Below are 13886 nucleotides of genomic sequence, written 5' to 3' on the forward strand. Positions count from 1 at the left end.
GGCTGTCTTTCTAAAATATCTGATCATGTCATATCCCAGCTTAGAACTTTTTCAAAACTTCCCATTGTTTAATTCTTTAGCAAGCTCACCAGCCTCAACTGCCCCCTAGACCTTTATCTTCCATAGTCCTAAACTACTTAGACTCCCTGAACTAGTAATAATTAGGTTAGACTTTCTTGCCTCTGTACATTCTCTTCTTTCTTTGGAGTTGAATGCCTTTCCCCCCACCTTCTATGTGACAGATTCCCATTCTTTTTTTATGACCTGGCTCAGGCATTATTTCCCTGATGAAACATTGCCTGCTCCTCCAGGCAGACTGAATGGCTGTCCTTTAAGGCCTCTACAACTTGTGTTCTGCTGGAATTCCAACAACGTGTTACAAGGGCTGGTGTTTATACTCATTCAGTACATGTTTGCTGAGTGCATACTGTGTTCTAGGCACCATGGATGCAAAGCTAGGTACTTAAGTTGCAATCTTGAATAAGACCAAAGTCCCTGCCCTCACAAGGCTCCCCTCGTTCAAGGGAAGCAGACAGTAAACAAGTAAATAGACAAAATAATGTAAAAAAGCAAAGGGAAGAGCATCCCAGGCAGAGGGAAAAGCAAATATAAAGGCTCTGAGGTGCAGCAACAAGAGCTTAGTGTTTTTAATTAAAGTGTGATTTCTTCATAATATTCAATTAGCATCACCAGAGCCCCAAATAATGCCTGATAGCTAGCTAGTAGGTGTTCAATATTTGTTGAGCAAACACAGTGAACAGTAAAAATACACCATTTGGTGACCAGACTAGTGTGGCTATGACAAGATATGACATATTTCATAAACTTTGTAAGTTGAAGTGATCTGCTGCATATTTTCTCTAAGAAACTTTAAGAGGTATTCCCACACTCCTGAAGCAACATTATGTATATATAGTATTTCATCTTAGTAGATACAGATGAATGCTACGTAGCTGCAAACTTTCAAAGTGATTTCCAGAGTGCAAGTGGGTGAATATTCACCAACATCAGAAAATATGAAAAGCAGTTCAACCTTTGTGTGGATTTAGGATTAAAGAAATTTACTTTAAAATCTTATTTGCATTTAAGATTGAGTACTTGGAAAATCCTTAGGGCCTTTTATTTTTTTTTTAAGATTTTGTTGATTTATTTGATAGAGACAGACAGCACAAGCAGGGGGAGGAGCAAGCAGAGGAAGAGGGAGAAGCAGGCTCCCTGCTGAGTAGGGAGTCCAACGTGGGGCTTGGTCCCAGGACTCTGAGATCACGACCTGAGCCAGCCGAAGGGAGGTGCTTAAAGGATTGAGCCATCCAGGTGCCCCTCCTTAGGACTTTTAATTCATATTATACTTGGTAAAATAATTTATCCATATATATTTTTTTGCTTTCTGCTTTATACTTTTCTATTTTTGCCCAATGAATGCTTTTTAAGAAATAGCTCATCACTTGTTCACTCTCAAAATTTACTTTGTATAGAAGAGGTACTTTTCATACTTCACTAATGCAATTTACTCCAAATTATAGCAAAATATGAAAACAACTTGTTAGAAAAATGGATTTTTTTAAAAACGGGGTCTTCCAATCTAAACTGGAAACTGCCATTAACTCTACAAGTGAATAGGAAAAACGCTTTCTTGACCGTCCTCTTCTGGGAGCACATAGGGTTTTGAGGTAAACTAGGGAAGGAAATTCAATATGATTCTGGACCAGAATACACATGGGGAAACCGATGTTAGGTTTAGTTAAACCCTGCTCTAAAGGGCCTGGGAAGAATGGTTTTGTTATCTAATTATTTCAAGTCTGGGAGAAATCACAAAATTCGCGTGTGTTACATATATACCTGTGTTTGGTTAAATACTAATTCCTGTTTAAAGCAGGTAAAAAGTTTTGTGTCAAGCAGGTAATAGCCTTCTACGATCCTGTCCTTATCTATGAAAAGATCTGAGCATTTATGAATTATTAAGATCGAAAAAGCTTTTTATTCCACAATTAATAGTACAAATTATCCAATTTTTATATGTCAGGATTTTGATTATTCCAAGCCTTTAGCATCAAGAAACTGTTACAAAACATTATCTGAGGCAGTTCATACAAGTCACCAACCAGTTTGTTGGAAAAATATTATACCTTTTTTTCATTTAATTGCTTATTATTATATTAAATATACCACCTACCAAGCATGGCATCTGTCTCAGCACACATAGCATAATAAAAGGCTCTAATATTTTTAATTTCCTTTTTTGTAAACTTTCCAGTGCAGTTTTTTGTATAAGAAGAGTAATAATCTACAGGGTGCATTTCTGACAGAGGCAACCACTTTGGAATTTTGATGGCATCATAAGAAACCTAAAAAGGAGAGAAAAACAAGGTAGTAATATTCTTTTCTTCCAACAAGTATGTATGGTGAACTAGACAATGCTTATTTACTTAGGATTATAGAAGAAAATAGTTATGAGTTATGTAAAGAAAATAGGAAATCAAATACATGGTTAGGAACAAACTGCTATTCCCAGTAACAATGAAAGGTGTATATTAATATCTGTAGACATAGTGAGACAGTTGTGAAAATTATTTTTATAAATTTATATGACAGTGAAAAACATGAGGTATATTAGACAGTATTCTAGTCCACAAAAAGTATCCAAGCTTTTTAATATAGTGTGTGACCAACTCAAAATTCCAAAATCAACAACCTGAGATTTCCGTTCCCAATAGTTCGCCTATAAAATTGCCAATATCTAGTGAGACAGCCAAATGTTTGCTAAGAACAAGTACAACTTTTGGAAACACATGAATGCTTATAGTCTTGGTGAAAACAACACTAAGCTTAAGTCATATACTTTTTTTAGTCATGTAACTAAAAAAACTCAGGTATCTACTTACTATTTACTTGTAAGTTATCTGCTTCAGTTCATTAGGCTGGTACTAATCTTTCAAGATAGAACCAGTTACAACTTTTTATTTATTTTTTATTTTTTTCAGTTACAACTTTTTAGAAGACATGAAGTATCTACAATTTTGATATTATTTCCTTTGCGATAGGATTCACTAAACAGCATTTCTGATTAGAGGTTTTTTTTTTTTTTTTTTTTTTTTTTTTAAGATTTCACTTATTTATTAATGAGACAGAGAGAGGCGGAGACACAGGCAGAGGGAGAAATAGGCTCCATGCAGGGAGCCCGATGTGGGACTTGATCCCCAGACCCTGGGATCATGCCCTGAACCAAAGGCAGATGCTCAACTGCTGAGCCACCCAGGCATCCCTCTGATTAGAGTTTTTAAAGCAACTTAAATTCAGTTTAAGTTGATACCTTCCAAAACACACATAGTCTTCATTTGCATGGTTCAGATGTGCATGGATTTCATTTACCACAGTTTAATTAAATAACACCAGTCCCCCAACAACACAAATTTTAATTACCAAAGTATATGAACTGTGAGTTGCCGCATAAAGTACAAACTTTCACATTCAAATACTGCTAGGTCTTTAGACTACAAATCCTTGTATATTACAGATGTGTATCCCAATCAGGGACTAATCATGTCATTTTTTTCAAAGTCTGTCAGTGATTGGTCACTGCATATCTTTTATTCAGTATGCATACATATAGCTATGTGTGGAGTTCTGCTATCTCCTTGTCTCTCAGCGATAACTCCATGTGACATTTTACAAAAATGGATAATCAAAAGAGGGGACTGGTCAAAAAAAGATGAATGTACAGGGACGCCTGGGTGGCTCAGTGGTTGAGCGTCTGCCTTTGTCTTAGTGCTTGATCCCGGGATCTGTGATCCAGTCCTGCATTGGGCTCCCTATGGGGAGCCTGCTTTTCCCTCTGCCTGTGTCTTTACTTCTCTCTTTGTGTCTTTCATGAATCAATAAATAAATCTTAAAAAACGATGAATGTACAGTAAAGAAATAAAAAAGTAATAACACTGTACATAAAATATGAATCAAACATTAACTAGACTTATAGAAAAAACTGCCAATCTGGGAATGTTGACACTGCCATCATTTGATACACTCTAGTTATGCAGCCAGAGGAACTTAGTGAGACACACTGACTGATAAAAATGGGAAGGTCATTGCAAAACAATAGGATGAAGATATCCTAGAGAAAGTGACACTGGAAAAAATCCTAGGAACTCAGAGAAATATATCATGACATTGGAAGTACAAAGGGTAAAATATTGGAAGGTGAACCACATTTAGAAAGGGATAGGACAGTCTGCCAAGACTCAGAGATGTTTGCCCCAAATCTTGTTACACATTGAGAAGGCAAGCACTGTTCAAATTCTTGATTTTTTACAAAAATGCCAAACAGTTTAATTCTTAATATTTCTAGTGTTTTCAGTTACAGTGCATTAAACATTTTATAAACATAAAAACAATAAACATTTTTTATGTTTTTATGTTTAAACGTAAATGTTTTTTTCTATTTCCCTACACATTTATAACCCAAAATAAGAGCAATTTAATGTTTTGACAAATGGTTTTAAGAGTCCTAGAAAAATGGTCATTTTCTCAATTGATTATTGAGATCTCTTTGTACAGTTTCAGCTTGTATAGTCACTTTTGCCACCCTGGAACTGTGCCAAGTGGAGACTGCCTGCATTCTTAAGAGAATCATCTTTTTGTTTGTTTCTTTTTTTCTCCCAAGGTTTTATTTATTTAAGAGAGAGAGAGAGCTCACAAGCTGGGGGGAGGGGGGGCAAAGGGACAGAGAGAGCATCCTGAGCAGACTCTGCACTGAGTGCAAAACCCCACCCGCGGCTTGATATCAGGACCCTGGGACCATGACCTAAGCTGAAACCAAGAGTTGGACACTCAGCCAACTGAGCCACCCAGGTACCCGAGTTTCTTTCTTTTTTTTTTTTTATAGACACATTTATATGCAAATGTGTTCAACTCATAAGTAGATTGCTGAGTTTTAGTATTTATTTTATCTTTGTAAAATTGCCCCTTTGTTTTTTGCCAATCAGTTATTGGTCACATTTGATTTGCTAACATATGGAATTTTCAAAATTTTCTTTAAAAGTGATAATAAAAGAAGCAGTGGGCAAGTACCAATGACATACAGCTTTAATGTTAACTTGTACTTTTGAGCACACAATAACATACTTACCTTTTTGAGCCAATAAAGAGATGTGTGAAATGTTGAAGATCCAAAATTTTCTCCTGAAGATGGGGAAGGATATGGATGTGGTAAATTTAATCCCAAGTACAGAACAAATGGCTGAGTGGAATTACTTGCTTCCTTTCTTAGCCAATTTACTGCTCTGTCTGTATTCTTCCAATCTCCTTCCATTACTCTTATTTTAGTCTTTTTAGGGATAAGATTAATCATAGGTCTACCTTCTTGTCTGAGTAAGAAAGCAACATCTCTTGTCCATGCTTCAACACGGTTGCTGAGGAAGCAAAAAGACAGGTATATTATAAGGTACTAAAAAAGATTTATTTTTTTTTAATTTTTATTTATTTATGATAGTCACACACACAGAGAGAGAGAGAGGCAGAGACACAGGCAGAGGGAGAAGCAGGCTCCATGCACCAGGAGCCCGATGTGGGATTCGATCCCGGGTCTCCAGGATTGTGCCCTGGGCCAAAGGCAGGCGCCAAACCGCTGCGCCACGCAGGGATCCCCTAAAAAAGATTTAAAAACCTGACTAAACATAAATATAAGAAAGCAATATGGAAAACAATTTTTAGACTCAATCATGTAAATGTTCAGGCTCACTACACTAGATCTCATTAAAAGAGTTACTGAGACTTGCAAACACAAAAACCAGGGGGAAAAAAATGACAAGAATCAAATAGTCACCTATGTGTTCTTTAAAACTAAGATTGATTATTTTTAAGGGTTATTTTTCTTATTAACAAGATATTTAATAAAATAAAAAATGTTTCAAGTTCCTAGTATTTCTCCTAAATTTTCTAGCAATTTGTCTTTTTTTTTCTGTCAGAAGAAAGATAGATTTTAATTTTTATTCCAGTATAGTTAATATACAATGTTATATTTGTTTCACGGGTACAACATAGTGATTTAAAAATTCCATATATTCCATATATTACTCAGTGCTCATCAAGATAAGTGTACTCTTAAAATCCTCTTCACCTATCTCACTCAACACCCCCCCTTGTAACCATTAGTTTATTCTCTATAGTTAAGATTTTTTCTCTCTCTCTCACACACATACACAATTATTGTTTCTGATGGGATTTAAACAGCTAGATGTGTCTCAGGTAAGTCTCCTGAATGAAAACATTATAATTCTGGATAATGACCTTGCAAGTTTCAGTATCAGCCTAATGTATTCTATAAAAGGAGAAAGAAATCTATACTCCTTTCCATTAAATGTTCTTCTCTCAGTGTTGTGAGAAATACACAAACTATTTTTTAAAGGCTGTCATCTATCTTTCTCACATACATGAACACTCAAAAAAGTCTATTTTAGTGGAATGAATAAACTCTAGCAAATTCAGGTTAGAAGTAAGAGAATCTTTTTTTAATTCATAGATCCATTTGTATATAAGATGAAAATCATGGATTTTTTTGCCACTGATATAATTTATTATTAGTAGTAGTACTTATTATATGTAATATAAAATATTAATATTAATATACTTTGTATTTTAAATATTTCATAGTTTTTATTATAAATATGTTTTGTATGTAATAATACTAAAAACATAGTAAAAATAAATTCTCCATTTTTCATGGCTAACTACAATAGAATGTAGGTATTAAAAGAGCCACCTGGAAGGCTGGAAATATTTAGAGGAACACAGGGAGACTGAATGGATGACAAATTGGATCAATCAAGAAATTACATGAACCCAAAAAATTCATGTAGAATAATCATGGGACTTCACCAGAGACCAAAACAAATAGTCAAGGATGAAAAGAATTAAACAGAGCCATTCCAAAGTTGTTATTACTATTTTGTTTTTGTCTTTTTTTACAGAACAAAAAATTTGTGGAGATTCTCAAATTCAGCTTACCAGCTGAAACATGCAGGTTATTTTCTGCCAGCTGCTTGAACCTGTTACTGAAGTCCTTCTCACATTTGAAAGCTTTACCTTTCATCTTCCCTACAGTAATTCTGGTTTATCCAATGTTCTCCAAAAGGTTTGTACTTTCCTGCTTGGATACCTTTGTTTGGAAATTTCTCCTTCCTGTCCATTTTAGCTTAGTAATGTTCTACTCTATGAAAGCTCATCAAATCTAAATGCTACTAAAACTATATATACTATTTAAAAATATATATATATATACTATTAAGAAAAATACTGCCAATTACACTAAACAGAACTTTGTAATGTCACTAGGTAAGATGCATTGCAATTTCAGAGATACCTTAAATTGTGAAAAAAAAAAAAAAGGTACCACCTTAGAATAAATTAAATATAGTACTTTACAGCCTTTACTCCCATCCCCTGAAAAAAAAAAATCTGGATGTGATCATTTACTCTTTTAAACAGAATGCAATATATTTTGCCCTGTACCATAGTTATCTAGACTTTTTTTAACCTCCTTTTTAAAACCACAAGTCTCTTCACCTAGCTCATATCTGGCTAATGCTAATGTTAAATTGAAAAGTTAAATTTCCCTATTATTAGATAGCTCCAGGCTCTTCTCAAAAAATTGAGACAAATTTCCACAAATGGCTAACACTGGCCAAAGTAGGAGTTATAAACTTCATTATAGGCAGCTAAACATAATATATTAAAGTTTAGTAATTAAATGGGAAAAAAAATCCAAGAATGGTAATGAGATTGTAGGCTCAGAGCTATCCACTAAGGTCTCAAGAAACTGATCTAGGAATTATGGTAGACAGCATTCTGCAGGTAGCCCCAGGGGCTGCTTCAGCCAAGAATTTGCTAATCATCAGAAATGAGAGTACCGGAATAATTAAAACAGCAGCAGACTCTTTCATTATCTTCAATTATCTGAGAATGCACCAAGAATAATGCAAACTGTTCTAGATACTGAATTTCATTAGTGATAATAGAATGGTGGTAGTGGTGTGGGTTCTACAAAAGCTTCTAAAATGACCAAAGGGGGCAGCCCGGGTGGCCCAGCAGTTTGGACTGCCTTCAGCCCAGGGCATGACCCTGGGGACCTGGGATCCCCTGTCGGGCTCCCTGCATGGAGCCTGCTTCTCCCTCTGCCTCTCTGTCATGAATAAATAAACAAAATCTTAAAAAAATTTTTTTTTTTAATTTAAAAAAATAAAATGACCAAAGGAATGGATGGATGCCTTTCTTTATTATAAGGAAAAGAAACTCCTCTTTGGTATGGATAAAAACAATATAAAGGTATATATGATCTTAGATCATAAAACAATAGTAGATATAGATGAGATATATACCAAGAGTCACTGTGATTCTATTGAGAAAGCCTGTGCTCTGGTCTGGAGGCCTGACAGGGACAGGAAGACTGGTATAAGCAGCTCATAGTTTGCTTCACTTTCCTGTTTGCCAAAAGGTTCAAGCTTAAGAATTTCCCAAAGCAATTCTCTCATTTTGGAAGTAGGCCTTTATTTTTCATTTGTTTCAGAGGAGTGAAAATTGCCTGGTATGACTCGGCTTCAGGAAAACATGATGAAGTGACATGGATTGAGAACAGATCAGTGGAAGTAGGATGACAGAGGATTTGATTGTAGATTTTAAACTTTCAAATTTTTAGCTAGGAAAGAGAAGACAGCAGCTTATTTAACTTGACTTCTGATGCCATTAGAATGTAAGTTCCCTGAGTTTAGAGATTTTTGTGTTTTGATCACTACTGTATTCCTATCCTTTAAAAAATAGTGTCTGGTACATAATAGTTGGCTCAATTAAGTACTGGCTGAATAAATACATTGGACTATACTTTTGTAACTTAAATAAGGATCATCTTTTAGTATTTTAAGGACTTTTACTTAATACTCAATTTATTTATTAAATTGTATTGATCTTAGAAATCTAGTTTTTAAAATGTCTATATAAAATACCTCCAAATTCTTCACACTTCCAAATTAACATGCTCTTTGGTTTTGTAGATTTAGAAATATTTAGCTTTACATTATGTTTTCTCAATCTCTACACTATTGACATCTTGGGCTTGATAATTCTTTGCTTTGGGCTGGAGGTGGGGTGGGGGCAGATGGTAGGTGGGTTGTTCTGTGCATTGTATACTGTTTAGCAGCAACCCTGGCCTCTACCGTCTAGATACCAGCAGCATTCCCCCAGTCCTTATTAAATGTCTTGGGGCGGTGGGGCGGTGGGCCGGTGGGGAGGCTTGTCAAAATTGCCCTGGTTTGAGAACCATTGTTTTTTATTTTGAGAATATATTGGCAAGAGAGTTTAATCTGATAGTAAAAAGACAGAGTATTATAGTAATAAACTGAAGAAACTTGTAATTCTGGCTGAAAATACAAGGAGGTTCAAAAACAACCAATTTCAGTGGAAAAGATAGCACAAAGAGTTATAAAAACAACTATTGACTTTGAGAGTCAGTCTCTCAAAATACTGAATACCCCTATTAAGTTTGATATTGAGAGACATTTTTTTCTGAGATCTATTTTTTAAATTGCACAGAAAAATCTAAAATACAATGTGCTATAATTCATATAACCTTTGCAGATATGCTACTAGTAGCATCCTTGACCTATTTGTCAGCTAAATAACTATGTGGGTTCATACAGAACTAATACAGACAGTTCTGAGAGCTTTTTTCAATTTTCTAAACTCTGGTGAGTTATAAAAATTAGCTACAAGAAATTATTATACTGAAAACCATCTCTGATGTCCCAGATATCCACATTAAGTAGCTCTTTTCCTTTTACTGATTTTAAACCATAGGTTAAACAGAACATTAATGTTTATCAAATAATAAGTAGCTAGATCAATGTCATTGTCTCAGTCATTCATTCAAACACTTAATGCCTACAATGCACCAGCATGATTTTGGCAGTGGGAATATGCATGAAAAAGAGAAACAGAGTTCTTATTTCTGATGAATAAAATTCAGATAAAATTTAACCATATCATACACAGCATGATAGTTACAGGGAGTATGAGCTGTTCAACCTTAGATTCCTTTTATTACTGGATTGCCTGAGAAAACAGAAAACAATAGGAAGTAACACAAGACTGGGTAATAGTATGGGATAGGATAATAATAAATTTTACTTTGGATTAAGCTTACTTTCTAAAAAGTAGAATTTTAAAGAGAAACTTGTGAAACTACATGAAATAATTACCAGTGCAACACACTTTAGAAAAATAAAGGGTTTGGGGCACCTGAGTGGCTCAGTCCATTAAGCATCTGACTCTTGATTTTGGCTCAGGTCATAATCTCAGGGTCATGAGATCAAGCCCTGTGTCAGGCTCCACCCTGAGCACAGAATCTGCTTAAGATTCTCTCTCTCCCTTTCCCTCTGTCCTTTCCCCTGCTAAGAAAAGAAAAAAAAGAAAGAAAATGAAAGGTTTATGTAAACATTAAACTATATTCTGATTAAGCCATTTTTATAATAATTTTCCCCCCTTGATTGAATGCTTATTCTGCACCTGGCATTGGTTAAGTACTTCATATTACCTTATTTAATCTTTTTACATAATCTCTAATATTAACTGATTCAAAACTCCTAATCATCCAATGAGGTGGGTATTATTTTTTTAAGATTTTTTTATTTTTAAGTAATTTCTATACGCAATGTGGGGCTCAAACTCATAACCCCAAGATCAGGAGTCATTGCTCCACTGACCAAAGCAACCAGGCACCTCACGGTGGGTGTTATTAATTCCAGTTTTCAGGTAAGAACACTGACACTTAGAGAAGTCAAGTAACTTGCCCAAGGTTGCAAGGATGGTAAGCAGGGAAGCTGGGCATTTAACAGTTCTGATGGACTCAAAGCCTATGCTCCTTCTACTTCTGCTTCCACCCTTTTTTTTTCCTCCTGCATTACTGGCAGAGTTGGGGGAGAGCTTTTTGCACAAAACTAGCTTGTGCAGTGATCCAGAGCTAGTGAAAATCATGTGAAAGAAATGAAAGACCAGGTGCATACTGAGGGAGAGAGAGACAGTGGTATGAAATGAGACCAGAGGTATGCAGGGACTAGATAATACAGGGTCTTATAAACCATTTTGTAGATTTGGAATTTTAGCCTACCTACAGAGGAAAAAAGATCCACAGAAAGATTTTAATTGGGTAAGACACTTGATCAGGTGTTTATTTTATTATTAATTTTTTAAAGATAGATTTATTTATTTGTTTGTTTATTAAAAGATTTTATGTATTTATTCATGAGAGACACAGAGAGAGAGAGAGAGAGGCAGAGACATAGGCAGAGAGAGAAGCAGGCTCCATGCAGGGAGCCTGATGTAGGACTTGATCCTGGGTCTCCAGGATCAGACGCTAAACTCCAGAAGGTGGCGCTAAACTGCTGAGCCACCCAGGTGTCCCTATCATTAATTTTTTTAATCAGCTGAGCCACACAGGCATCCTGTTCCGTGACTTAATTAATTTATTTGTTTTTATTTAAATTCAGTTAATTAACATAGAGTGTATTATTAGTTTCAGAAGTAGAGGTCAGTGATTCATCAGTCTTAATATAACACCCAGTGCTCATTATATCACATGCCCTCCTTAATGCCCATCACCCAATTACCCCATTCCCCCACTTCCTCAGATGTATATTTTTGAAAGATCAATCTGTCTGCTTATAGAGAATGGATCAGATAGAAGAAACATTAGAGGGCCACCTCAATATTTTATGCAGGAGAGGCTAGTGGCTTGGTGGAGATGGTAAGTGAATAAACTGGAGAGAGATTTTAGAAATAGAACTGACAACATCTGGGGATGGATTAGAATGCAGAGGTGGGGAGGAGATGTGAGGGTCCCTCCTGGGTTTGCAGGATTGATATCTTTTAGATTTTGGGAGAAAGAAAAGGAAAGACATTTAACATTATCCAGAAATGCAAGACTAATACTCCAATTATTCTAGATTATTTTAGTATCTATTCACCCAAAACTCATTCTGTAAGCTTCCAGGGGCTGCAGTAACAAATTACTGCAAACCATGCTGTTTGCGTGGTTTAAAACAATAGAAATTAATTATCTCATGGTTCTAGAAGCCAGAAATTAGAAATCAAGGTATTGGCTGGCCAGTGTTCCTTCTGCGGGAGCATGGGAAGAATTCTTCCTTTTTCCTTGTTTCCGGCATTCAAAATATACATCTGAGGAGGGTGAGGGAAGGGGTAACTGGGTGATGGGCATTAAGGAGGGCATGTGATGTAATGAACACTGGGTGTTATATTAAGACTGTAGCTGTGATCACTCCAGTCTCTGCTCTGTCTTCACAATGCCTTCTCTGTGTGTCTACGTCTTTTTCTTTTCTAATGAGAACACTAGTCATCAGATTTAAGACTCACTTTAAATTCAGGATAACTTCATTTTGAACCCTAACTAATTACATTTGTAAAAAGGATCTATTTCCAAATTAGGTCACATTCTGTAGTTCCAGTTAGACATGAAGTTTTGGGGAACACTATTCATCTCACTATCTTCACCGTTACTTTTATTCAATTTATTTTTCTGGTTCTTGCCATAATTATTAGCATCATAATCATTCACTACCACCATTGCCATAACCCTTAATTAGTGCCTGTTAGGCAAGAGGTACTGCTCTAAGGCTTTAATATGTCTCTATGCCAGGAATCACAAGTGTTGGGAGACTTCGAAGATCATACCCAAGTTCACCAGAAGAATTCATGGGACGCAGCATTTAGTTGTACACATGGCCATGATTATAGTGAAAGGACACAAAGCAAAATCAGCAAAGGAAACAGTATTTAGGGTAAATTGATAGCAAACCAGTTTCAAGTTTCCAGGTGGAGTCACAAAAGGCACACTTTATTCATCCAGTATCAAACATGACCATATGTGTGAAGAATTGTCTATTAGGGAATCTCTTTAGTACCCAAGTTGTTATTGGGGGCTGATCATGCAGATACCCTCTGCCTCCCAGACTCTCAGAGGGAAAGCAAGCATTGAGCATAAACCACATTGTACATCCTAGGTACAGAATAAGTCATTTTCATCAGGGAATACATGGAACACTCCCGATATTCAAGTTACTGGATATAAACCAAGGGCCAGTCTTGAAAGCGGGCCATTCTAAGGATGGCCATCACAGACCTGCTGTGTTTAGTTTTTTTCCTGCAGACCTCATTCCATTTAATCCTCACAACAAAGAAATTAGAGGTCAGTAGTAAACAGAGAAACTAAAGCCCACAAGGAGGCATTCTGATTCCAGATTTCTGCTCTTACTCACTATGCTTGCCTGCCTTGTTTTTGAAGACATAGTAAAATGAAAAAAAAAAGTTATAATAGATCGACAGGAGATAACTGACAAAAGCAAGTAGCAGGATTAGAGTCTTTAAAAAAGATTATAAATTGTATTCAGTACATAGTAGACATTGTATAACAAAACTCAAAAATAAATTTTACAGACCTTTAATGCTTAAGAAAAATAAAAATTACCAGCGTATTAGCAATTTTAATATTTTAAGAAGATTAAAGAAAGGCAAAGTGTTAGCCAAATTAATACAATCAAGGGATTAAGAGATTTATTTTCACCTTTGTGGAGAAATAATAAAAGTCAAAAAGGGTACATGTATGTGCTATAGCAGAGGATAGCATATTAGCATTATTTTTTTTTTTCTTTTTACCTAATGGAGTGATGTCCTGAAGTGTAGTCCAGTTTGCCAAATTTTTGTGTTCGGTAGCCATGCTTCTCCATGATATCCATCCATGTTGTATAATTTGGATCTAGGCCCTTAAAGTTATTCCAAGATTCTGTTAAGTGAGTGAAGAGGCCACTCCACATTGCTGGGGGTAGTAAGGC

At 35.7% G+C, this 13886-nt stretch overlaps 1 protein-coding gene and 1 long non-coding RNA gene across 2 annotated transcripts in view; one reads left to right on the forward strand and one right to left on the reverse strand.

The window, feature by feature from the left end:
- The window catches only part of ARSK (arylsulfatase family member K), a 34911-nt gene that overhangs the window by 12317 nt on the left and 8708 nt on the right, over positions 1-13886 (reverse strand). The window contains exons 3-5 of the mRNA XM_077864261.1: positions 13711-13870; positions 5123-5405; positions 2174-2345 (exon numbers count right to left, since the gene is read on the reverse strand). Of these exons, the coding sequence (XP_077720387.1) occupies positions 2174-2345; positions 5123-5405; positions 13711-13870 (615 nt within the window). The remainder of the gene's footprint in view (positions 1-2173; positions 2346-5122; positions 5406-13710; positions 13871-13886) is intronic.
- LOC144293213 (uncharacterized) lies at positions 1249-8917 on the forward strand. The gene is made up of 4 exons (XR_013360639.1): positions 1249-2367; positions 4658-4845; positions 6963-7126; positions 8558-8917. It is a non-coding gene; the product is annotated as an uncharacterized LOC144293213 (long non-coding RNA).

Source organism: Canis aureus, chromosome 2, assembly GCF_053574225.1.
Source record: "Canis aureus isolate CA01 chromosome 2, VMU_Caureus_v.1.0, whole genome shotgun sequence".
In the NCBI taxonomy this organism is placed as follows: domain Eukaryota; kingdom Metazoa; phylum Chordata; class Mammalia; order Carnivora; family Canidae; genus Canis; species Canis aureus.